The 24930-nt window shown below is 44.0% G+C and overlaps 1 protein-coding gene across 1 annotated transcript in view; it reads right to left on the bottom strand.

Moving 5' to 3' along the window:
• RNF220 (ring finger protein 220) overlaps positions 1-24930 on the bottom strand; it is a 217029-nt gene that overhangs the window by 22846 nt on the left and 169253 nt on the right. Inside the window, 5 exon segments of the mRNA XM_030455208.1 lie at positions 4100-4178; positions 5984-6039; positions 7751-7837; positions 8856-8952; positions 23817-23949. Coding sequence (XP_030311068.1) covers positions 4100-4178; positions 5984-6039; positions 7751-7837; positions 8856-8952; positions 23817-23949 — 452 coding nt within the window.

Raw genomic sequence — 24930 nt, 5'->3', positions numbered from 1 at the left:
CACAGCCCCCTTCCCACCGAGGATGGCAGCTCCAGTCCCACCTCCTTCCACTTCTGTCCCATCCCTGATTAATGATGTTGTCTGCCTGATTTATGACCCACCCCAACAGATTAGAGTTTCCCTCTTCAACCTCCCCCTCCCTCTCACCCCCCCCAGAAGGCACAGCCACACTCCGCTGGAAATATTAGAGAATTATTAAATAAACATTCATACGTCATGTCTCTTCCCATACTGAGCTCATCGTAGTCAACGCTCAGCGTCCGGGCCCTGTTTGCTTTGGGGCTGACACCAAACAGCTGGAGTGATTCATGGAGAGGCTGGCTACAATGCTCTGTGCCATATATCATGCTCGCAGCGCTCCCTGCCCCGGCGGAGATAAACTGATCAACCACAACGGGCTGGAATGAATTTATGACAACACAAAATTGAGGAAAACAAATGGGAGGTGACCCAGTGGGCCACTAACCCAGACTCTCTCGCTGGCCTGCAATCTAGTCTGGTGGCAGAAAGCAAAATTGAACATTGGCACTCTGAATTAAGATGCTGGCTTTTAACCCCGGGGAACCTCAGTTTCAAAATGGCACCAGATCCCCACAGGCAGCATCTCTGGGAAGGAGGCTTTTTGCAGGGAAAGTGCTTTTTGCAGCACTCTGTACGTGACAGTGCTTCAGCTGAGAGCATGATGTTGGCAGAGGAGTTGGGGAGGGTGCCTGGGCAATTAGGGACCAGCTGCTCTCCCTGAGCAAAGCTGCATCTTAAGTCAAGGTAAAGGAGTGTGGCACTGATTCAGCTCTGCCCATCTGTTGAAGACTCCAGTGAGAGCAGATGGGCAGAGCTCAGCTGGTGCGACGCTCCTTTACCTGCCCCATGAGCCTTCAGCACCCCAGGGTGTCTCCCAGACACCTCATGTTGGCAAGATCAGAAACGTTCAGCAGGACTAAGACTGCATGCAGTGCTGGGAAGGAGATGTGGGACCAGCACCACCTCTCATTACCTGCAGCTGTCATCTGAAGCTCAATGTGACGCAGGGGAGGCCAGTGGTGAGAAACCTGCCTGAGCAACTGATGCATTGGCACAACTGCAAAGGAGAGGTGGAACCAGCACTACATCTCTAATTACCTTTGGCTGCCATCCGAAGTGCAACACAACATGGATAAAGCTGACCTGCCTAAGCTATTGATGATCTATCAGGACACAAGGAGTGGGGCAACAAATGCAAACCCCATTTAGTCACTCCACATGCAAGAGACTCTTCCACAAACCTAAGTTAAGATTAATTTAACTTGCTCAAGCAAAGAGCTTCAGCTACACACCAAAAAGGAGGACTGCCTGCTGTATTGTGTTAATGGATTAAAACCCAAACAAACAAACCCACACTGCTATCCTTGCCTAGAATTATTTTTGGAAGACTGGAAGGAACGTCATTCTAATGAGAGAAGGATCAATATGTGGATCAGTGCTAACTCTATTAGCCACTGCTCTAAACGGGAGAGCATGGCTGACACAGGTGGTAAGCCATGTGCTTCTGGACACTTTAAAAAATGCTAATCAGATGCTACATGGGGTTTAACATGCCAATCAATAACGCTCAGATTTAAAGGCAAAATTAAAGTTACAAACAATGGAGTAAAGTGATGCTGCCAAAAACTTCCTGTATGTGCCACCCAATACAAGAAAAATGAAACCAATTTAGCTCCAGATTAAGAAACAGGAACTAGAGATGAATCAATTTAGCCTGTTGGGCTGGGTCACCATATATCATGGCTTAGCAGTGGAGTGGGATGCAGCCAGACAGTGTGAACCCTTCCCCCCCTCCTTCTAGCTCTGATTCCTGTTATCAATTAATTTAACAGGACCCTTCTACACAGACAAGCACATAGAGCATTCAGACTCCTTAAATGGCAGAACAGAAACTATTTATCACACACAAATCTCAAAGGAAAGGGGGAATGAAAAAAAAAAAGGAAGCCAGGAATTCTCCACCTGAAGCACCATCTTTCTTTCTGAACCTCAGTGAAATAAAGTGCCTTAAATAAAAAGCTTTCCTTGCTACTTAAAAAAAAAAAAATCAACATTATAGGAATGAGTCAGCAAGACAGAAGGTTTTTCCTGTAATTTCTATTAGGTTTTGTTGACTTTTGTAGAACTGAAGCTTATAGCAGGGCATGGTTATTGCAGAGAAAGGTGTGCATGCATACACGTGTACATGCACACACATATGTGATCCCTCCACTTCACAGCAGAGTTAGCATGAGCGTTGTTTGGAAAGGATTCCAGGATCCTTCAAAAGGTGCTAGCTAAAGCCTCTTTGATCAGATTATTAAAGCTATGTCAATTTTATCACTTGAGCTCAAGTGTTCTGGAAAATGTCAAATCCTTTCAGCTCCTGCAGTTTAAAGATTTTCAATAGGAGTGGATCTGGGTGTGGAGGGCTGCTAGGCTGACAGGCAGGAGGCCCAAAGGGAAGCCAAGCAGTGGCTGAGCCAGAGGCTGACAGATTAGGGCAGAAAGGATGAGTCCTTGCCATCAAGACAGTACACGACAGTTGTCTCACTCTAAGGATAAAGCTGCTTCTGCACTGACCTGTGAGCTCCCAAACTCAGTGGTCCTTAGCCAAAGGCAAGCAACAAACAGCAGACAGTCAACACTGGGACATGCCAATAAAATCTTGTAAAAAGGAAATAGCCAAGACAGCAAAGCAGTGCTAAGATTTCCTCTGCAACAGGGAGTTTCCCCAGTTAAACCCTGACTGTGAAGCTGCCTGAACTATCAGAGATCCTGAAATCTGATGTGCCAGGGACACAACCCTTCATGACATGATAAGTGACAGAAGGAAGAAAAAAATACATTAAAAATAAATTTCTGTAAAGTCAGCTTAATTCTATCATCAGATTTTTCCACCATCCCAAATTATCACTGGGCCTCATCCCCAAAATGTAAATGCTCCCTGCTTAAAAGCCAGTTACCTCATTGCTTCCACATCATTAAAGCTGTTTTGTTTGTCATTTGATATTGAGACAACATTTTATGTTAAGCAATAATCAATACAACCTCCCTCCTATAATTATTGCAGTCCATGGCAGAAGTGCAGAGCCTGTACTTTTAGGTTTGGATTGTCAAAACTGTCTAAGCAGGAAGACATCCCAGCATCACACAGAAAGCTGAGGAGAGATGCTGTTACTCAAACACACACTGCAGACAAAACCATTTGTTTCTATACTGGACTGGGTTGCAGGATACCAAGCAAGCAGAAAGGGACAGGAAAGGAGATGGCCAGAAGCCCCTGCATATCCAAATATTGATTACTTCAGAACCAACTGGAAGAGCTGCAGGTACAGAAACTTGGGAACTAAGACATTATTTGTTTTAGCAACCATACAAAAATGAAATCTGGATCTTGAGAGGAAAAACATTCTCTTAGTGAGGCTTCTGCGAAGGTACAGGGCTGCTGGGATCCCCTTTGCTGAAGAGATGGAAGGTAGAGCATGCAGCTACCATGGAAAAGACAAAATAGAGACCACATGTGAAGAACTGCTCTTGAAAGTGAGACACAACAATAAGGTCACTTCTCTAGTAAAAGCAGGATCACACAAATACACTGATAGCAGAAATCTTGGAGGGGGAATCAAAAAACAGATCGACAGGCCAGCTGCTCTTGTCAGGCTAGAGGAGGCTTAAGTCTTCTCCTCTCCAAGTCCCAACTCTAGTCTAGGTTGTTATGCACTACACAACATACCTGAAAACCCACCATACCTAGACTATGTGGAAATAACACATATTCTATTTACATATTTTAAAGTAAGGCACTTTGCAGTGGAAAGGCCTTTTGGAAGGTGCTCTCAGTTCCTTGTCACTGAGTACTTGCCACACAGGTGACTTGGGGGAAACTCCCCACAGGACCTCTGTGAACACAGCAGTGGCAAGTCAGGACAACATTAGGTCCAAGCCCCGGTGTGATGCTGGAGCAAAACTTCCCTTCTCAGCAGTAAAAGCTACAAACATGCCTAATGTCTGACTGGCACTGCTTCTCGGAATGCCAGGCAGGACACCACGGTTCCTAAAACAACAAAAAAATTAAAGCTATCCACTTTACACTCACTTTTCAATGTCACTGTTCTTACAGGTCTTCTGCATGGTCTCCTGTTTACTGCTTTCACCATTACTCGTTGAGGGCATTTCTGCTGAGGGAAGAACAGACAAACTAGTAAGAGACCATCTGATCATTGCAATAAAATATTCTGAGCAAGTTACAGTTCCTGAAGCAGAGGGCCCTGTTGAGTCATTTTCATGTCAATTCTTGGAAAGAAAGAAAAAAGACCAATGATATGTGTTCCTGTCTGGGAAGGAGGACCTCTCTGCATAGTACACTTCTATGATTCCAGGCTAAAGATACTGACAGATCCTTGCAATTGTTTAAGCCAGGATTTAATTCAGAAAGGTCTGAAGTAGCTGCCACACCAAAGTCTATTTCCAGAAAGGTGGATCTTCAGCATACCCACCCAGCACAGACCCTGCTCTTGGACTCTTTCTGAGCCTCTTCAAACACAAGGAGGAAAAAAAACATATGCCAGGGAACTAGCATGATAGAACAGTCTGCTCATAGCTCTTCTCTACCAGCAGTCCCATGGCTTTTCCCAGCACTGCAGGGGATGTGACACACTGGTTGGAGATCACAGAAAACACAGAAAGTTAAGGGTTGGAGGGAACCTTGAAAGATCATTTAGTCCAACCCCCCTGCCAGAGCAGGGATAAGCCAGATGAAGCATTCTAGGGCCAGCCCCTGGGCTATAGGTTCAGCACCCTCGTTTCAGGAAAAAATTAAGAAAACAGCTCATAGCAAGTGCCATCAGGGCTGCTTCCTCATCACCTCACTGGCTGTAGTCACTGAAGCTGAGCACACCTACAAGCCAGTGCGCCTGCATCACAGAAAATACATGTGATTGCTTATCCCACAGAAGAAAATGCCTGTGATAGATAACCTATGTTCTCAATTTAATCAGCATGCCCCTGGCAAAACTGATTCTATCCACCCCCCCTTCCACTGGCAAGCAGTTATATCTTTTAGGTACTTTCAAAGCTAGGAAGCAAATGCCCAAAGCATTACAGTAACAGAACAGGGAACAAAATCATTGGGACAAGGATCTTCAGGTCGCTGAGCTTCAGTTCCCTTCCTAAGGGAGCTGAAGCAGCGCTGCCCAGCTCTGGAAATGGATTTGGCATCTACAACTGGAAAGCGCCAGGTTTTATTATTCTCATATTTCCACTAGGTTTCCACTTACATTGCCAGTGCTGCTGGCACTAATAAAACAATGTAGCAGTCAAATGGGTTTAACATCCCCCCTCTCCCCTTAATCCTATGAGCTTTCAAAAACGATGCATGCAAAGGTGCCGTTTCCCACTCAGTCATTTGCTGTGGAGTCTCAACTACAGGTCACGAAGTAGGACAGATCCTAGAGTTCCTACTCTAAAGGTGCAGGCTTCAGTGCTGGAGGCTCTCCTTGTCATACAGAGGCCAGCAAGGACAAGACCTAACCAACAGATCATGATATAAGTGTCTAGCAAATTCTTTAAAGAAGGAAAGATGATAAAAAAGCAGTTGGAAAAGAACCTCAAGCAACAGGTGACTATGTAGTTTAAAGCTCCAGCAGCTGAACGCCACCATCTCACAGACAAGTTCTGATGGTGGCTCCCCTCTGTGATACAGCAGCTTGTCTTTTAGTGACACGACAATAAGTCAATCCAACCCCTATCTCTATCATCTCAGACTGTATTTTTGGGAACTCTCTTGGCAGCTACTGACTAGAGCTACTTCTACTGTAAAGTTTCAGAAAGACAGTGTGATTATACACATACATGTATCTGCTGGTGCTGTGCAAGAGCATTCGTAAATACCCTTTGCCTAAATACTGGCAATCAGAAGATCGGGAATACCTATCTGCTCTCCTGTAGCAAGAAATTAATAATTTAAAAATCCAACACTCACCGTCGCTGGCCCACTTAGAAAACTCTGGTGTTATTCGAGTACTGGGTGTGCCACCACTAAAAGAGAAAAGGGCAGAATGCTTATGATTGAACATGGAAAACTTTGCTGCTCAGGAAAAGCTACCCCTTTCACCCATTATACATCTCTCAGTACTTCCATCCATCAGTCTAGGCTTCAAAATCTGAGTGGCTGCCCTTCTGCAGAGGGTGTTTTTGTGCTAGTCCACATTTACACTAACATTCTCCCAACCTGCACTCCTAGTTGCAACCTTGGCTGAATCACAGGTGGTTGAGGTGCTGACAAAAGGCTTGGGATTCAAGTCAAGCAGCACCTGTGCCCTAAGGCTGGGTTTTGAATACACTGTTTCAAAGATTAAAACCTTGCTTGTGAACAGAAATCCTGTGTTGCAATAGCTTCTCATTTTAAGAATAACTTTACAGCTTCACAGGCCCCATCTTTTCCATCTTACTATATGAAGAACAGCAGCACTGAAGTACAGACTGTTCCTAACTGTGTCCGTTCTCTTGCAAGCCAGTAACAGAGAATGCAAGAGAAAGAAATCTTCTGAGTAGGCTGCACATCTGTGACTCTTTAACATTTTAGCTGTATGAGGTTAGACAGCTGCACCCAAAAGGTAACATAGCCTCATACTTCAGGGCATCAGCTACCTTACTGTATTTCTACAGAACGTGCTGGAATTTCAAAGGGCTTTTACAAGCAGCATTATCTCTCCTGTTTTAGAGATGGACAAATGAGTCCAGGAGGTGTACAAAGACCTTGCCCAAGCAGTAAAACGTCTTAGGTACAAGCCACATGAAAGACCTGGGTTGTCTCCTGGCCTCAGGTTCTTAGCTGTCTCACCAACCTCTTAGGTGTCCACAGCTACTGATAAAAGATACCCCCAATATTCTCTTGCTACAATAGCACTTTCCTGGCTGAGAAGGAGCTTCAGCATCTCTGAGGCTCTGCTTATGGACTATCACAGTAAGCAAAATACTGAGCGGATCAATGGTTTGGATCCACTGTGGCAAAATGCCACTTTTCTATGGAGTGGAACCTAATTTTGTACTAGTGTTTGTGACAGGCTAAGCAGTAAGAAAACTTCATTTCACTACTCTATCAGTCACTTCAACCTTGACCCCATAGGATCACTCAGTGAAAGAGACAGAGGGGTAATTTAAGCCCTGTTTTATGCAGGGCAGAGGGCTTAGAAAGCAATCCTACCTCCCTGTTAGGACTCATTTTATTTGCCTGAAATGCTTCCCCAAGTGCCCTGAATGCTGGCTGCCTACATTCTCCACATATGTATGTGGGCAAAGCACACAGCATGCCCCAACTCCAGTGATGAAGGCAGAAGGATCAGTTTGCATCCCCCACAACACATACTGGGATGCACTGAAATCATACTCTGGATGCCAGACTCCTAACATGCCAAACAAGATTGAGATGGCATCATATTATACTACTAAGAGGCTAACATTTCATTGTTAAGTGAGATGATGCATAAGGCCTTAGTACAACAGATTCTTGATCACCAGAATTTGCTTTTTGTTCAGCATTTTCAAGGAGAGGATGGTGCTGGCTGGGCAGTGAGGTAAGAGGAGGCTTTATAAGGCTGCATGGGTAGAAGTGGAGACTCCCCAGTTACATTATGCTTCTTTGTACCTCTCTCTTGTTGCAAGCCTTGCACTCAAGTGAATGGGTAACTTCCACAAACTGAAATTTCCCAGAAGTAATGAAAACAAAGCAGAAAGGCACAGCACTTACTTTAAAACAGCACCTCGGAGTGCCTCCCTCTCTTTGGCTTCACCTGGCTCTTCCCCAGTGCAAGGGATAACGTCTGCCTCTGTGTACCTGAGCACAAAGAGTCAAGGAACATACAGCCCTGCTGAAAGCAGTGGAAAGGATACTGAGATGGTTGAGACACTACTTAGTATACAGAATAAATTCATTCCAACAAGAAACACCTCAAAGGAAGAGTGGCTGGTATCCATAACAGGCTTGCTTTTTAATCCTGGATTAAAGTTTTCTTTTAGGTGGAAAGAAACAAAAAGTCTTTTGATGGCAACATGACACCAAAGCCTTGCAGAAGGAGAAAACCAATTCCTCAGCCTCTGCAAGTCTACTTTGCACAATTCCACAACTTGTTTGTGGTACAAAGATCTTTTATCAGCTAGAGGTTGGGGCTTCAGTCTTAAAGGCTGTTACAGATTTCAACAAAATCTAACTCTGTAACTATACATTCCTCCTCATCACAACTAAGTCAATGTCTGCCCAATACCCTTGCAGGAACTACTCCTTGATGGCTGCAACGGCTGCTGCAGGACAGAAGTCCCAGAACTGTGTCCCAAGAGCCTGGCTCCCAGACAGAGAAAGTCCCAAAAACTGCCCCCAATGTTATTTCTGCTCATTATATTGCCTAGTCAAAGGAAAAAAAGTCAGTCTCTGACAGTGGCAGGTAAAAAGTGCTTGAGATATTTACTGCACAGAACCCCCAGACACAAAGGGGTGTCTTGTGGAATATAAACTCGATTGATATCCATGAAGCAGGAAAAACAATCCCTGTGGAAGAAACCTGGGTGGAGACAACACATTGCTTACGAAACTGAATAGAGAAACACTAACTTTGATCTGCAGTGTCTCCTACTGACTTCACCTATCAGGTTTAAAATAGTGCTGCATCAACAGAAGGATGTCAAAGGCACCAACTGGGAATCCCTTAGTTCAAGTAACACGGAAGCTGGGAAGAGTGCCATTTCCAGTAGGGCTGGACACAGATTATCCACCACTACCTAGAGCAGTGCTGTATGAAAGCTAGCTGAAGATGCAACACCAAGGTTCCCTCTCAGCAAGAGCCTTTCAAAAACGATACTGTGGTTTCCCGTATTCAAGTGTGTCGTCCCCATCCACATCCAGGTCAGCGTCGCTGTCTGGATTCTCTTTGCCGCTGCACATGATAAACCCAGAACCTGGAAGAAAACAAAACATTTGGATGAGCAGTTGAATGGGACACGACGTGAAGGGGACCTAAAGATGGAGGGACAGACAAGAGTCTGCAGGCTGTCCTCTACTTTTAACAGCCTCACAAAAGGTACCAACTCTGAAGACTGCAGTACAATTTTCTGAAGACTTTCACGCTCTAAAGCACCCCTCAACATTGAATATGAAAGATTCTTTAACTTTTGCTCTCCACATGAGTTACTTGAAAGTTGAAGGCACTGGAAGCGACTTCTCAAAGCAAAAAAACCAATTAGAAACTAAACAGAGAAGACAGGTTTTTCATAGAAGTGGTTAACACAAAAACCACACTACTAGCAGGTAAGAGAAGGCAACTGGGACATTCTGTGTTTTTCCTTACTTAAGCTGCAGATAGCAGAGAGAGGCTAACACACAATTAGAAATATGTATTTTTTATTATAGTCATGGCTGAGATTTTTTACAAGTTGAAGTGTTTAAATAGAAGCAAACCTCACTGGAGGAAAATATGAGACTCCACAGTCATTAACAGCCCCTTGCAAACATTTTTTTTGTGAGCAAATTCCAGTGCAAGTCAACAGGACTCATGCACTTCCAACATGGGTGGATCAGGCATGAGCCCAGGCTAACAATATACACATTTAATTTAGTTCTCAAGCATTTTGTTGACTGTATTACGGCTGATTGTAAACAGGCTTCTTTTAATTGAATTTACATGCAGACATCTATGAAGATGAATCTTCATGGTATTTGCTGCCTAATTAGTCTGTCCATCCCACTGTGCTCTTGCTAGCACACTTCCACAAGCTTGTGCTGCCAGCAGCAAACTTGCACTTTTCCAGCCCAGAAGCTGTATTTCTAATAGCTTGCATGTGTACAGACAGCAGGGCAAGGCAAAGGTCTCATTTCCAAGGACACCATGCAGACACAGTTCTTTACTGTCGCTCTCTAGGAATGAATGTTCTCACCGATTCATTAAGCCCCCAATAAAATTTGTTTATATGGATTTGATATTTCTGCTCCCTGAATACAAAGAAGGCCCTTAACGAGTGATAACCACAGCATGACAATGATTTTAAGACTAACCTTTCCCTAGAAGCATAAACTACCTTTTACTTCAAAGTAATTTTCAGCCTTAATCTTCAGTCGAGGTAACAAAACTTGAACAGACAATGCAGCACCCCACCTGCCTGTGCCAGGTTCTGCAGGAGCCATGCTCCTAGGTCAGCTCTGTGGTGTTACTGGGTCAGCCTCCATACTGAGTGGTTCCCCCACCACAGTTCATGCTGCCAGCCAACACCTCACGCCCTACCTTCTCTTGCTGCAATGGCTCATCCAGTAAATCTTGCATGCTTGGGTTCATCACAATGTTTGGGAGAAGATTTAGAGGAGTAAGAGAGACCTGTCAGAGAAGCTGGATAGTTTTTCAAAGCTGCCTTAGAAGTCGCAATGAGCAATGGGGTGGTAATTTACAGGCATGGCATTTAACCTGCAGTCACACCACCCCGGCACCTGGCATTACTTGAGCCCATCACTTCTCAAAGGCCATAAACTTTGGACACACAGGTCTTAATTTTTCTTGTAGCTGTGGGAAACACAAATCATCCGAAGCTAGAGCTGACTTGGAAAGTCCCAGAGGAGATCTGAATGCTAGCCAGATAATGAACACTTGGAGCAAGAGCCCTGGAAGGGGGAAAAGTGTCCAAAAGAGTGAACCTGAGTAGGACCATTCCCTGTGCCCCTCTCTCTGCAAGGATGCCAAGCACACAGCAAAAATTGCACCTTTCCATCAATTTTGCTCCTAAGTGACTTGAGCCAACTAGTGGTTTATGGTTAGAGCTTAAGAAAAGAAGACCTGCTAACTGTGATACAATTTACAAACATTAAGACACCTTGACTTCAGAATCCTGGTGTCCTTGCTCTTGAAACCTTTGTACTTAAGAAAATCCCTTTTAACTCTGTAACAAAAATGTTCTACAGACTTTTTACTGAACTTAGCCCTATCATACGAGCCCTTGCATTCCTGGCAGGGTATTATCCCTCCTCCACAGGGAGGGTACACAGAAAGAGTTTGGATGGTACAGTGACAGGTTGGGCTGACCTGATGCAGCATTTCATCCAGAGATGAGGGCAGAGCAGAGGAGTTCATAGACTAAAATGAGGGGCAAAAGAAGGGGCTGATTTACTTTTCAAATTAAACAAGGATTCTCAGGTCAGGGACTTGAGGAAGCTACAATGTGGTCCAACTCTGCTTTTCACCAAATACAGATTTTGGCTTTAAACCAAAACAAAAAACTGATTCAGAAACTGTATTCTTGTCAAGGCTTAACAGTAAACTAGCAACTAAACAAATGACAGATGCTCTCTGTTAACCTCTCTCCCTTCCCAGAAAGGGAAACAGAGAGTTGAAAACTAAACTACTCAGCTTTAATGAAACAGTAATGAAGAAAATAATGAAATATGTACAAATATACACAAAACCAGTAATGCTTCCCCCCCTTTAATGCTCAAGTCATGACGGAGGCTGCAGGGCAGCCTTGGTTAAGTCCCAGACAGGGTTCCTGAAGTCAGTGACAGGAGGGAGCTGCATGTAGGAATGCACAGATTCAGAAACACAACAGAATGGGATCAAAGGCAGATGAATGGACAGAGTCCTCCTAGGATACGAGTCATGGACAAAGAGAACTTGAGCCTTGTGATCCCTTAGATTTATACCAAGTGTGACAAACATGGGATGAAATACTTTGGTCAGTTTTGGTCACCTGTCTGGCTTGCTCTTCCCTGCAGAAGGGGCTCAAGTGTGGCTCCTCTTCTTTCCATAGCACAAGTTCAGCAGAAACCAGCAGTGGCCTTGGTTCTACATATAATTGCCCAACACTAACTATGAACATCGAGCATTATCAGTCCTAAAAGCAGACACTGACTGAGAATTGTGCTGTTAATTTCAGCAAGTACAGCTACTTAGGAGAGAGTTAACTGAAAAGCAAAATTACTAGAAAGAAAATTGGTTCTGTCCTGGCTCAAACCAGGACAATGCTAAACAAAGCAACCTTTGTGTACTCAGAAAAGACTGAATATAAGCTGTGAAATCAGGCTTATGACTTCAAAGGCTGCTTAAAAAAACCCCAAGCAATCAACAAACAAAAAAAGCCCCTCAAAACTACACACATGAGACCACCAAGGAACAGGATGCAAAGCTCTGTTCTCCATCACCTGTGGAGCAAACAGCCTGCCACCAGCATCATAACAACCTTTCCTCTGCAGCAGGGATGGATTCTGAGGCCAGTTCTGGAAGGCTGGGGTTTGGTGCCACAATTTCAACCTGACCCTCCTGGTCTCACTTCCTGGGGTGGCTTCCATGCACAAAGCCAGTGAAAACACCCACGCAGCTGTTCAAATATTTGACGTCTGAACTGCTTGACATTATTCATTCATCTCAGGCTCATTCAAACCAGATTTCTGGACAAGTGCTGTTATAAATGGATTAAGAGGACTGCTAAATGCAAGGAAGGCCTGACAGGATCACACCTGCTTCTCACTAACTCAGCCCAAGTGTAAAGAGGGCTCACAACTTCCAGCTCCTGCCAGTGGCATATGCTGCCAGCCAGGAGCAAGGAAAATGTGACACGGAGTGCAGAAACTGTAGAATAGAATACAACAGCCTTTGCCATTGCATTGTTTTGGATCCACTAAAGGAGAACAGGAGCCTCTAGAAGAGCCCCTACCACTAAACTTGGGTGATTTCCAATTCAATAGCCTGCACTAGGACCAGGGAAGGGTTCCTACAGCAAGGCTTCTGAAGGTCTGGCAGTAATCCACAGCCATCAGCAAAGCTGCATAGAGAAGACCTCTTGAGTCAGTGCTGCTGCCCAGAGGTCAATGCTCGGGACCAGAACTTTATTCCAATGTGTTAATAAAGTGAAATCTGACAACTGAATGTTGAGTTGTGAGTTTGACCTAGGAATTCACAAGAGACATGATCCTGAGACTTTTATTCACAGAAGCAGCAGCGACTCTTACAAGGAGAGTCACCTAGGGCCTGAGGAATGTAATTCCACATGTGAATTTGAAAACACTGCTTTCAGATGAAAAAAGAACAAACTAAAACACAGACTCTCTAACATCTTTCACTTTCCTTGTAGAAGAATTTTTTCTCTAACAGTGCATTTCACAGGGGGCAACTGCTTGTCATATGCTGCTGACCCAGATACAATTAGCCTCCCAATGCTAAAGCAGCACAATCCACTGACAGTCTTAATCCCAGCTGCCTTCTGAAGGTCCAGACAAACAGGAGTGAGCAGGCAGGTCAGACGCCAGGGCCATTAAGCAGAGAAAAAACAAAGTTACAGCTCTGTCTCCAATCCCCATTGCTCCTGTAGCCAGGTGCTCTGACAAGCAATTCCAGGACTGGTATTGAGTGGCACCTCTATAAACCCTGTGACAGTTTGGGAGACAAACTCCCCCATCAATCAGAATGTACCTATCAAGATCACTTACCTAGAGCGCTCGCCACCCTCCAGCACTGTGTACACAGCTTTGCTTGGACTGGCCTCAGAGCCTGAGCACCAATTCAAGGTAGTTTCTGAAAATTTTAGGTACTCTACACAAGTAACAGTGTTTCTGAAATACTGACTCAGAGGTCTGGAAAGTAAAAAAAAATTCACATGCCTCTTTGCTGCTGCCAGGCTGCAGGCAAGGGCAGGCAAGAGCAATCAGCTGACCTTGAAGGAGGCAGGAAAACACTTCCCACTTTCTTCCATGCGCCTATTAATAATGGCTGGAGATAAATCTCATCAGATATCCTTTTCTTCCCTGTTCCGTAAGTTGTCATGGCACTATTCTTTCTCCTAAGTTGTCCCCTATGCCTAAACATCCTCTCTGACCTCTGCACTGCTGCTCAAATCTCCCTTCCTTTGTGCAATCCCCTGATGACCCGTCATCTCAACATCTCTCAAGTGGGTGGTGACTCCTGCTAAGACCAAGAGTCATTAACATGATATATAAGCAGACTCACAGAACAGATAAAAGGGCCTCACATTCAAGTCCCTCCTTTTCTCTACCACATTCAGTGGCAGATGGTCCAAGTGACAACATATGCTGCTTCAGGTGTTGGCAGCACTGCTGGCTGCTGCGCAGGCATGAGCTCACACAGAGATGTCTTGGAACAGGTTAAGACAATCAGGACAGTGCAGACCCAACCAACCACAGCCAAATTTTATCAGCACAGGTAGGAGAGCACAGACCTAATGTGCCCCACCTCTGCTCCTTAACTCCTACCTTGGCAGCCAAGTCAGTTTTGGGGGGCTGCTGTTCTATGTACATTCAAGTATAACGCAAGCGAAGACAGGAGCAAAACTAAGATGCCAGTAGTGCTATTTGCACCACTACTGGATGCTGCTCACATGGAGAATTAAACTCATCTGTGTAACGAATGTTTCTTCTGTCTGGCCCCCAAGGAAGAAGGTGGCGGCAAATCTACAGCAGAAATATTCTAGAAACTCAGAATTTTGTGTAAGTTCTGTATGTGGGTCTAAATTGAAATCCATTTCAGAGGCATTCAGCTCTACAGGGGCCTATTTTGGCTGGGGAGAGGTATTCATTCTGCTCACAGGTAATTTACACATGTTAGGAAAGAAGAAAGAAAGCCTCCCATAAATCTCCAGAACTGTAGCCTTTGCTAATTACACTCCTTGCAGTAACCCTCTTCTGCACAACCTCCCTTTCCAGCACGTTCACTCTATTTTCTTAACGAAATGTCACTCGTTGGCTTCTTGGAGAGTAAAAACAATGAAGGCAATAAAAGTAGTTTATGCAGACACACGGCCAGGCCTCACACACACTTCCAGAGAATGGCTCTAAACTGGGTTTATTTCATCAGCTGCTGAAGTATCCCAAACTATTACTAAAGGACAAGGTGGCATGGATGCTGCTTTATTTTAAAAGGTGTTTGGGAAGAAAGAGAAAGCCATTAGAGATTCTTGAAAACAAGAGGAAGGCAGAGATGAGTGAACAGCAGTCTTTCTGCAGATTCACAATACTTACCCAGCCATATTTTTGGACAGTCAAATTGTTCCTCCATTTTTTCCTTGAACAAACAGGGACAGAATAGTTCTTCCCTGTTGCAGGAAAAAATGACGTTCAGAGGCCATGAAAAGCTGCTTACAAGGGTTTCATTTCTCTGGAGCCAGATCCATTTCAAGCAAAACAGTGATTTACCTGGAAAACTGACACCCAACTGTGTCATTACAACGTACACCTGAAATAGCAGATGCATCCATCTGATGCCTTCTATTAGCTCCCACAGAAGCACAAATGGGCTGCCAGAGACCCGAATGCTTACCAGTGTCTCAGACACTTAGAGTGATCTTTGCTAACAGATCAGAGGAACAGCTGCATTTAAAGAACGGGGCCATATAATTTTATGACCATTAGCATCATTTTGCAGCAGTGTGCTGAACAAAGGGCAGGCAAGCCCTGCTGTACAGGGTAGGAGCCAGCTGCTGCAAGGCTTGCAGAAGAGGATTCTCCACCCCTCATGGCACCACAGTATCCCAGAGATTTCTTTTATGCCTCTCTATAACCCATCAGGTGCAGATCGTGGCTGCAGAGGGGAAAAAAACCACACTCAGACCAGAGATCTGACCTGGTGTGGTCATTCATGCATGGCTGCCTCCTAGAGCCTCATGCCAGTGTGATGCACTAAGGTGAGAACAGTCTCACGTCTATCTCAAAGGCTGCTCTTCAAAATCCAGAGCTGAAGTACAAAAGCAGCAGCAACAGCCACGGTCTTTGCAGCTACGGCTCGTTTTCCACAGTCAGGGAAAGGTGGATCTGAAAGCTTTTGTTCCCCTGGGGAGAGGGTGGAAACAAACAAAAAAGGAAGAGGGAGAATTAAAGTAATCTTGAATCACTAAGCAGATTCACATCACTGGATCAATAAGCACCGCTGACAGGGATCACAGGAATGTCGCAACTTTGCCAATAATAAAGCAGCACAGCAGAGCTTGGAGGATGACTTTTCTAAGGCAGCCGAGCATGAAGCAGCAAGGCTGGTGAACAGCTGAAAGTGACACCCTGGCTTACAGTAGGCCGTTGCCAGCAGTGGGGCCTGATGCAGTTTGTTTTAAATAATGATGAGCCCAGAGATTGTATTCATGGGAGAAAGGCAGCCAAGCAATGGAAAAACCAAAGGCTAAATTTCATGGGCCAAACCCATATGATCTTACCCCCTCCCCCCCCAACTAATTCTTTTCTAGGCTGGAAAGAAGAAAGAAAAAAAATCAGTGCTAATTTAATCAATTGATCAGCCTATTGATTGCAAAACTGGAGCTGCTAGTTAGCCATGTGCTGTAATGCCCTCAACTCTGAAACCACAAAACACACCATTGATTTCTTCACTTCCAGCTCCAAAACAAGAAATAAAGCCAGGCTTTCAGTGGGAAAGCAACTTCCTCATCCAGGGAGAAGATGCAAGCCAAGAAGAAGAGAGGCCAGGAAACAGGGACAGCCACATCTTGCAAAGTTCAAACTGAAATTAGTTACAGATGCAGTCATGGTGTCTTGTGTAAACTCTATCGATTGGGTGGCTGACAGTCTTGGGAGCCTCCATCCTAGGACAATCAATCCGGCTGCAGTGTCACCTGCCACTTTGCTGAACAGTTGACAATGCAATTATCCAGTGTGGAGGCAGGGAGTTGGCGTGTGTCAAACGCAGTTAGCCACTTTCCGGGCACTACTCGATAATGTGTTTCACCGCCGAGTGTAAGAGACGACATGAGGAGACAGAAGCTGTTTAGAGCCATTGAGACCCATGCTCCCTTTTCCTTTAGAAAAATCTCTTCTGCCCCTGACTTAACAACTGTATTCTAAAATGCTATTAAAATCACGTCAATCAGCTACTGGGTTCTTAAGGCTGAAGTCTGACCCGAGTGCCCAATAAGTAGGTTGCAGCTCTAGCAAAACTGCAGACACTTGGAAAAAAAAATAAAATAAATTATCAAATGACTGTCTTAAAAGCCTGGGACTTTCAAAACCAGAGCTGACAGACCACCAGAAAAATGGATTGCAGAGAGGAGCTAAGCAAGTGCAGCAGATGGGACCCAAAGATCTTATGTTGCATGCCTTGAGATCTAGTAAAATTGAAGTTTAAAGGGATGCTGTCAACTTGAAACCCAGGGAATTCTAAAAAAATTGAGCAGTTTCAGGTGCTCTACCTGCTCCTTTACTCCCCCTGCCAATTTTCATGGTGTTGCAAACTGCATCTTCTGTTTTCTTTTTAATTAATTTTTTCTTCCTTCCTCTGTTGCTGGGTGACAGACATCCTTTTTCCTACTCCAAGTGAGATACATAATACTGCTGAATGGAAAGAACTCCCCTTCTGCCCACAGAGAATCTTTTCCTGGTTGGAGTAGCTGCTGGCATTACATAAATCAAATAGCAAGGTTTAGTTGATTGTGGTCTTTTCAACTAATGCATTCTGGCAGCTTGAGCATAAAAATTAGGTTCTTACATTTTTGCATGCGTTTGAGTTAATGGAAATGTACTATCAACAATCAGGACCTTTAACAGCTATAAGGACCAGTTTTTATTTTTTAGTTTTCAGTTAGTGATTTCTACTCTGTCAAGTCCCACTGATTACTTTGCATTCCAGAATAAGAAAACACTGTTCTTTGAAACATTATATGAACTTTAAACATACGTGATAGAGCATCAATTACATGTTGGGTCATGATGGCTGTTTTAAGGTAGGAGTTCTGAATTTTTTTTCTTTTTAAATTACCTACTATTCTCCTCAGGTTTTCCTGCTTACTAAAATCAACTTCTGATATAAATATACAGTACAATATCCAAAAGGCGTTTATTAGCCACAAAATCCCTCAAATTCTGTATGTGGACACAAACCACTGAGAATTAGTAAGTTACAATCCTGATTATTGTACGTAATACTATGTAAACAGATCTGTTAGCATTTTTAGGTCAAGTATTACCTTATGGACAAGTACTTGCTCTCAAAGGAGAGAGGTGCAAACATTAAGGAGTGGCTGGGATACTCCATCAGTCCAGTACAAAGTGTCATCCTTCAGCAATGGGGGGATTACCAGGATTACCACCATTTTATACAAGGGCAGAAGTAAGGGATATGAGTCCTCTGGGACTCAGCAACCTTCTAAAGAGGGAATAAGAGACAGAAAAAGCCCTTGAGAAACATGAAATTTGTATATCTCATCCACTTGGAAGCTTACAGCAGGTAGAGGTGACCAGCAGAAGGTAGCAAACCAAATATAGGAAAGCTAAAATACCAAGACTGAGAGGCTGGGAAGGATGTTCAGGTGCACAGATGCATTCACCTTGGAGACTAAGCAATGAGGGACACTGACACTGGGAAAGTTACAAGAGAAAGGCACTGAACTGAGCTCTTGCTAAATGGGAAGAAGATTACGAATTTCATTATGGCAAAGATTCCCTATACTCTTACACAGACTGCTCTTGCATCCAAGCTGAAATTTGCTTTAGACTGCCAGGGTAAAATGAATGAATTCTGACTCATCTACACAGAAATGGGGAAGATTATTCTAGTTACTAGACCGTTCTTCCAAATGGCCTAAATAAGCCAGCAACATCTTCTATTTCCCACAGTCTCTTAGGAGAAGTCATATTTTTACTGTTTAGGTCAAATTCTTTTGCTGAATTTTAGTAGATCAGTTTATACCTTCTTAAGAGTATGATCTTAAATACAGCCTGAACCTGCTGGCATAGAAAAACAGGAAGTCTTCTTGCCTCCTGAGGTTCTTCTGTATGCCTCACTGTATTTTATCTGAAAAAGGGGGAATAGCTGGCTACTAGGTAAAATTGAAGACCAAGACTTTTAAGCTCTGTCACCACCTTTATTGCTACTTTTATAAGACTAGAGAAGATGCTTCTCCATGCTGCAGTTTCCACCTATGTGCCAAATACATATTTTGCAGGGTTTTTTTGGTAGAGTTTGATGCTCATGAAAACTGCACTGAGAAGCACAACCGGGTTTTCCTCTATTCGGATCTTTGTGACAAGCAGTTACCAGACACAAGCAAAGTCCCTGTGCTCACAAACACCTACTGCTGAGGGCAGGAGAACTGAAAAGCATCTACTTAGATTTCTCACACTTGAGAAGATGCTTCTAATGCTGCATGTATTTAGAAGAACAAATTGGAAGAGCATATAACTGTTGCCCCAATGCTCTTTTCTGAACACTTAACTCATGCTGGACAAAGGCTGGCTTACATGTGCTGCTCAAACTGAAGCACATCTTGATTCTGCTGAGACAGAAAGCTGACACAAGAACTGCAGTCTTCTGCTGGAAACTTCAAGACATTCTAACATAGTCCCACTTTCCAGGCAGCTGGCATCATGTGCCCTAGTTGCACATGATGAGATCCAGTGCAAATGGGCAAGTTACTCAATGGTAAGTCTGATTTGTAAAAGCTTAAAAAGCTTTACCAAGTCCCTCTATGCACACACCAAGTTGTGCTGTTTTTTTCCCTTGAAATTAACAAACATTAACATTAACAAACAGATACAAGCCCTTTCTTAGCTTGGGAGGAGGTCAGCACGGAGGAGTAAACAGTAACTTCAGAGCTAAGCAACCCCTGTGTGTTTCTCCTTCAAGAGTATCAAAATCTATCAGCCAGATCCTTGTCGTGTTGATCTTTCTTAGAAAGTAGCCTTCCTTGAAAATATGCTGCCTATCATTTTAAAATTTTCAAAGCATTTCTTTCTTTTATGTTATTTTCGATTCAACCGATCTGCTGAAGGAAAAGAAACCCAGAAGAGCAGCGGTGACTAATGAGCTGCTGTGGCCAGAGGAAGGCTTTTTGGTGGGAAAACTGGAGGTAGAAGAGGAGGATGGGGCAGGTGGAGAGAACTTAAATACAACCCTTAAACTCTTTCATATCTAAAAGAGAACAGCAATCTCTGCTCTATCAGGCCGCGTGGTTCATGCTTTAAGTGGTACTTGCTGCTAGCTTGCTTTCCCTGTCTCTGTCTCTCTCCCTTTGAAGCAGACTGGACAGCTTCCTCAAGCTGGCGTTATCACTCCCTCTAACCACTCTTGGCAGGCAATCTAATTCCCCCTGAAAAGGTCACCGCCATTTTAACTGCCTTTCAATCACATTAAGCACGCTGCCGCTCGTGCTCAGAGCACTGCGCCTGCAGCTCTCCTGACTGAGGTGCGATCGATAAACTGACATCCCGGCCCCACACCCCATCTCCCCAACCACCCCATCCACCACTCGCCTCCTTCCCCCTCTCCAGGACAAGCCGCCTTCCCAGAATGGACAGCAAGAGACAAAAATCCTCTCCTCAAATCCAAAGTGGCAGAAGGGAACTGCTAACCTGGCATTTACTGATCTTTGTCCCATCTGCTAAAAACCAGACAGGTGCAAGCATCCCCCCGCCTTCCCGAGGCAGCGACTTCACAGGACAATTTGCTTAGGCACCGGTCCAGACACCTTTGAAGCTGTGTTACAAAGAACAAGCCTCCCTCAAGCTTCCCTCAATGCAATCATTACCGTTATCTCTCCCCCCGTGCTGTCTTTTTTTTTTTTTTCCAGTTACGAGTTATGTGTTCCACCCATCGATCCCTGTGTAAGACACTGTTTTAAGTCCTCTTGCCTTTTGACTGTGCTAAGCCGTTTAAGAGATGACAGCAGCTTCTATCAGTGCAAAGCTGATGTGATTCTTTTCAGATAAAGCACTTTTTTTTTCCACTCCCCCCTCTCTTTCCCTTCTTTCAAGTAAGAGACATACACACAAAAAGAGACACTGAATCTTTCAAAGAAAAAAAAACCCTTTTGAACTTCCCTCAGGAATTCTTTAAAGGGATAACCTTACAGTGTAAACACTGAGGGTAACGTGCATCCATTCTGGAGAGGGAACAGGAGAATTGCTACAAATATGTTGAGCGTTAAAAAAAACAACCCAGAGAGGGAATCACTCCATGCTTTCACTTGCAAAGCCTTGTTGGCTTCCTAAACACAGAAACTCATTAGAGAGAGATGGTATGAAATAATCCCCTGCAACAAAGAGCTTCAGAGATGTAGGGATGGCTGGTTAGTGAACATTCAGGTAGAATTCAAAAGAAATTCAAGATTCAAGAGAAATTTTAGTCTTGCAACACTGTTGTAAGACAGGGAAATATTTGATTATTGTATCTGTAAAGCTTTTAACTTTGAAGCATGAGCTTGATTTAAACAGCATTTGATATTTCATGTTGGTAGTCTGCTGCACCTATCCTAACCAGAAACAAGAACTCTCCTGCTGCAAACCCCTACCTTCAAGCAGGACCTTTCTGAAACAAAGTGGTTCCAAATCCTACATGTTTACATCCTGCAGTTTTGTTTAAGCAAATTAAGCAATAGCAAATGATGCTTTAAGAAGCCAGGACAACAGCTAGAAGTACCAAATAACTCCTGACTGAATGCCTTCAGCAAAGTCAACAGAACACAGCACTCCTCAGTTACGTCATACTCCTACTTGCTGCCATCTCCTGTTCCTTCCACCTGCTGCCTCAAGTATGCCAAGCTCTGGCAAGGTGTGCTTGGCTCTGCCACACTAGACCTCAATGGGGGTTTGCAGCTGTAACACCAGCAGACAATTTCCACTTTCTAAGACAACACTCCAGGTGAGAGGAGTAAGTTTGCCCTGCCAGCACCTTGGGAGCAAGGAAGCTTCATCTTAGGAACCACACAGAAGAGAATTTCAGCCTGCAATTGCTCCTTCTAGAAAACCTGAGCAGGGCTGTCCAGATCTCTAATCTTTCTGTTTTCAAGAAAAAAAAAAAAAAAAGAAAAAAAGCAACAGGATATCCCAACCTCACCTGAGAACCTGGCAGTATCAATCTTTAACATAATTAGCAAGGAATTTTCCTCACCTTGAGAGTTACATGAACTTTGTCCACTAACCAAAAATGATAAAAAGAAGCCAGAACCTGTGTGCAGTTTGAGTCACTTCAGTAATGCTGCCCAATGGTCTGCTATAGACACTGGCCACAGTGTCCTGCTCCCCTTTTGCCCAGCTGTGACATCTCCTCAAAGCAATACACCATTAAAATAGAAATTAATGAGACACATGGACATCTATTTTCCCCTCCAGTTTTATGTATTTCCCCATGTCATCTCTTTAGACACCAGTGACATCCCTGTAGCCTGGCAAAGGCTGTCTGGCATTATAAAAGGCCTTCGATTTCCACATCACTGCTACTTCTCAGCAAAGGGAACAGAGCCAAACACAAAGCCTCGGGTGACGGGGGTTAATGAAGGCCTTGCCAATTCCAGACGAAGCTGTTTTAAGCATTGGAAAGCACCATCAAAATATTGTACTGTGCTTCAGGGATGTAAATTAAGAATTCTGTCCCTAAAACAAGACAAGAACAAACACTGGCAGGGAAAGGGAAAAGACAGCCACTGAAAAACAACTATGAATGTTAACCAGGTGAAGACAGCATGATGTCCACACCAAAGGAACCAGGAGACTCTGCTCTCTTCAAAACTCAGGTATCCAGTGGGGATGAAGGAAGAAACTATGCATGCACATAGAAGGGCAGAAATTAGATGAGTCTCCTAACCAGGACTAACAATGGTAGAGACACACAGCCATCCCATGCTTCCCCTCTACTGATTGTATTAACTATGCTACATAAACAGTCTAAGGCCCTTCATGGTCACACAGACTCAGCTGTCCATGCGGGCACAAAGAGAGTTAATGGTAGATAAGGCTCCAGATGCAGGAACAGAGTGTGAGCTTTACTGGGTAGCCTTTCAAACTCATCTGTGCTCCTGATCATCTGCTCTGCTACAACCCAGCTACAATTTAATTTCAGAGGAAGGTAAGAGCAGATCAGGAGTGCCAGGTTGTCACTGAGCACACAAGTGGCTTTTAAGTCCAACTCCCTTTTGTAGCAGCCTTTCCTCTTGAGAAATTTTAAATTAAAATCCAGGCTGATATAGGAAGAGATTACATCCCATCCTCTTTATTGAACGGAAGAAGCCAGCATTCCTTCTCTCATTAGGCATGCACTACGTGGATTGCTTGTGAGAGACTCTCCTTAGTGCCAGAGGTTCATGCCAACGAACAGTTTAGTAAATCCTCCTCTTCGAGGCCAAAGGGCTGAGTGTAAGAAAGGGGCCAGGTTTCTAGCTAAAATTACATTCACCAATAAAGCTCACGAGAGGTCAAATTTTGCCATAACTCACTCTCTTCTCAGTAACTGATTTCCCTGTCACTAGGGAAGGAGCAAAAGAAGAAGGAAAAATAAAATGTGTTTGTCTGAAAGCCCTAAGGGCTTGCAATGCTGGAGGTGCAGAGCAGGTTCCTGGATTCTCATTTATCAACCTTAAAAGGGATGGAGTGATAAATGCACAACCGGCCCTTTAATATTTTATGCAGGTGCTAAAGCGACTTAGCTGTCACCTTCAATACATCACCAGAGGCTGATACACCAGCTTTCGTCACTCCAGGCTGGGAATTTTTACAATTTCATTTCTATTTCCCTCTCTTCACATATTTTCATGTATTTCTTACTACGTGTAACATATAAGAAGCTATTTTCCCCAAATGATCTCTGCATTCTACCCATTCCTACTCATTCCCTCTTCAGCCCCATTTCTTGATCAGGAGGTAACACCACGCTTTGGTCAAGATTTGCACAAATTTTGACTGTTCATTCAAGAGCTGTAGAAAACCAAAATCACTATGTCCTGGCAAAGGCTGAAGGTCCTACCCTTTGTGAAAGGCAAACCTCTAGGACCTTCCCTTTAAAGATAGGCAATGATCAACTTCCATAGCATAATCATTTACAAAGCCCCCCGGAACACTGGCGCACCTCGAAATCCTCCCTCCAGGAGCGTAGTGGCGCGTATCCTCTTCTGCCCACACCACTCGTACTCTTCAAAGCGGTTGCCGTTCTCGTTCTCGATGTCCACAGAGTCATCCTCAGTCATGCATGAACCTTCTCTCTGCATAGGGCAAAGCAGGGCAGAGCATTGAGATGCATGAAATAACTCCTTGGTGTTAACTCAGGGTGGGATGGAGAAGAAAAGCTGGATGGTTTCCAGGACAGCTAAGTACAGAGAGGACAGCAGCATCTACTCCCACCCCCGTTCCCAGTGATTTAAATCTGGAAGTAATTGGGTGCTGGAAGAACTTGACAACCTTAGGATCAAAACAAGTTGCAAGATTCAGCATTTTAACGTGGAAATTTTAGCTGTGGTTCCTACAATAATGCCAGTGTGCATTTCAACATGCATTGCCCTGCTTTACATGCAGAATTCCCCTACCACATAAACCCCAGATTTGCTTGTTCCCCAGCATAAATGTTCTCCTAGCATGTATTTTTTTGGGAGACACCTATCAAAATTCACCTCTCTTTACACAATGTGCCCCCTGAGGCAATAAAAATGAATTTCTTATCATCTCTACTGTGGGCTTTTTCTGAGAAAAGAGCACAGAGAACCCTACGACACAACTGTCTCCTTCCCCTAGGGTGTGTTCCTGCTTCTTCCTTGCTGTCTTTGGGATGAACAACAAGAGAATAGTTCTGCTCAAATGCACTTGCTGGAGCAAGATGGTCATGCAACATTTCCAAATGCCAGCCTGTTACAAAGGAAACCAATAAAAAATAATTCTAATGTTGCCAAAGGCAGAGATCAGGAAGAATTCTTCCTGCTGATCTACATAGGAAGCATGACGTCCTACAGAAGGCTTCATAAGCTTAAATAGCTCTCTATTTACAGTCCACAACTTAAGACTTCAAAAGCAGCAAAAGGATCCATGAAGTTGAAAATTATTAGTGCAACAAAGGAAAAAAATCCCGAAGAATCTTCCAAGACAAAGAAAAGTGACAACAGATATTAGGGAGACACAGTTAGCATTGCCTGCAAGCTCAGCAGTGTTAGTTTTTGCCCCATGTTAGATCAACAGCAGACAAAGTAGGGAGT

This window comes from Calypte anna, chromosome 8 (assembly GCF_003957555.1).
Source record: "Calypte anna isolate BGI_N300 chromosome 8, bCalAnn1_v1.p, whole genome shotgun sequence".
NCBI classification, from domain to species: domain Eukaryota; kingdom Metazoa; phylum Chordata; class Aves; order Apodiformes; family Trochilidae; genus Calypte; species Calypte anna.
Note: the sequence above shows the minus strand (reverse complement) of the source record. Positions and strands in the feature narration are given on the sequence as shown.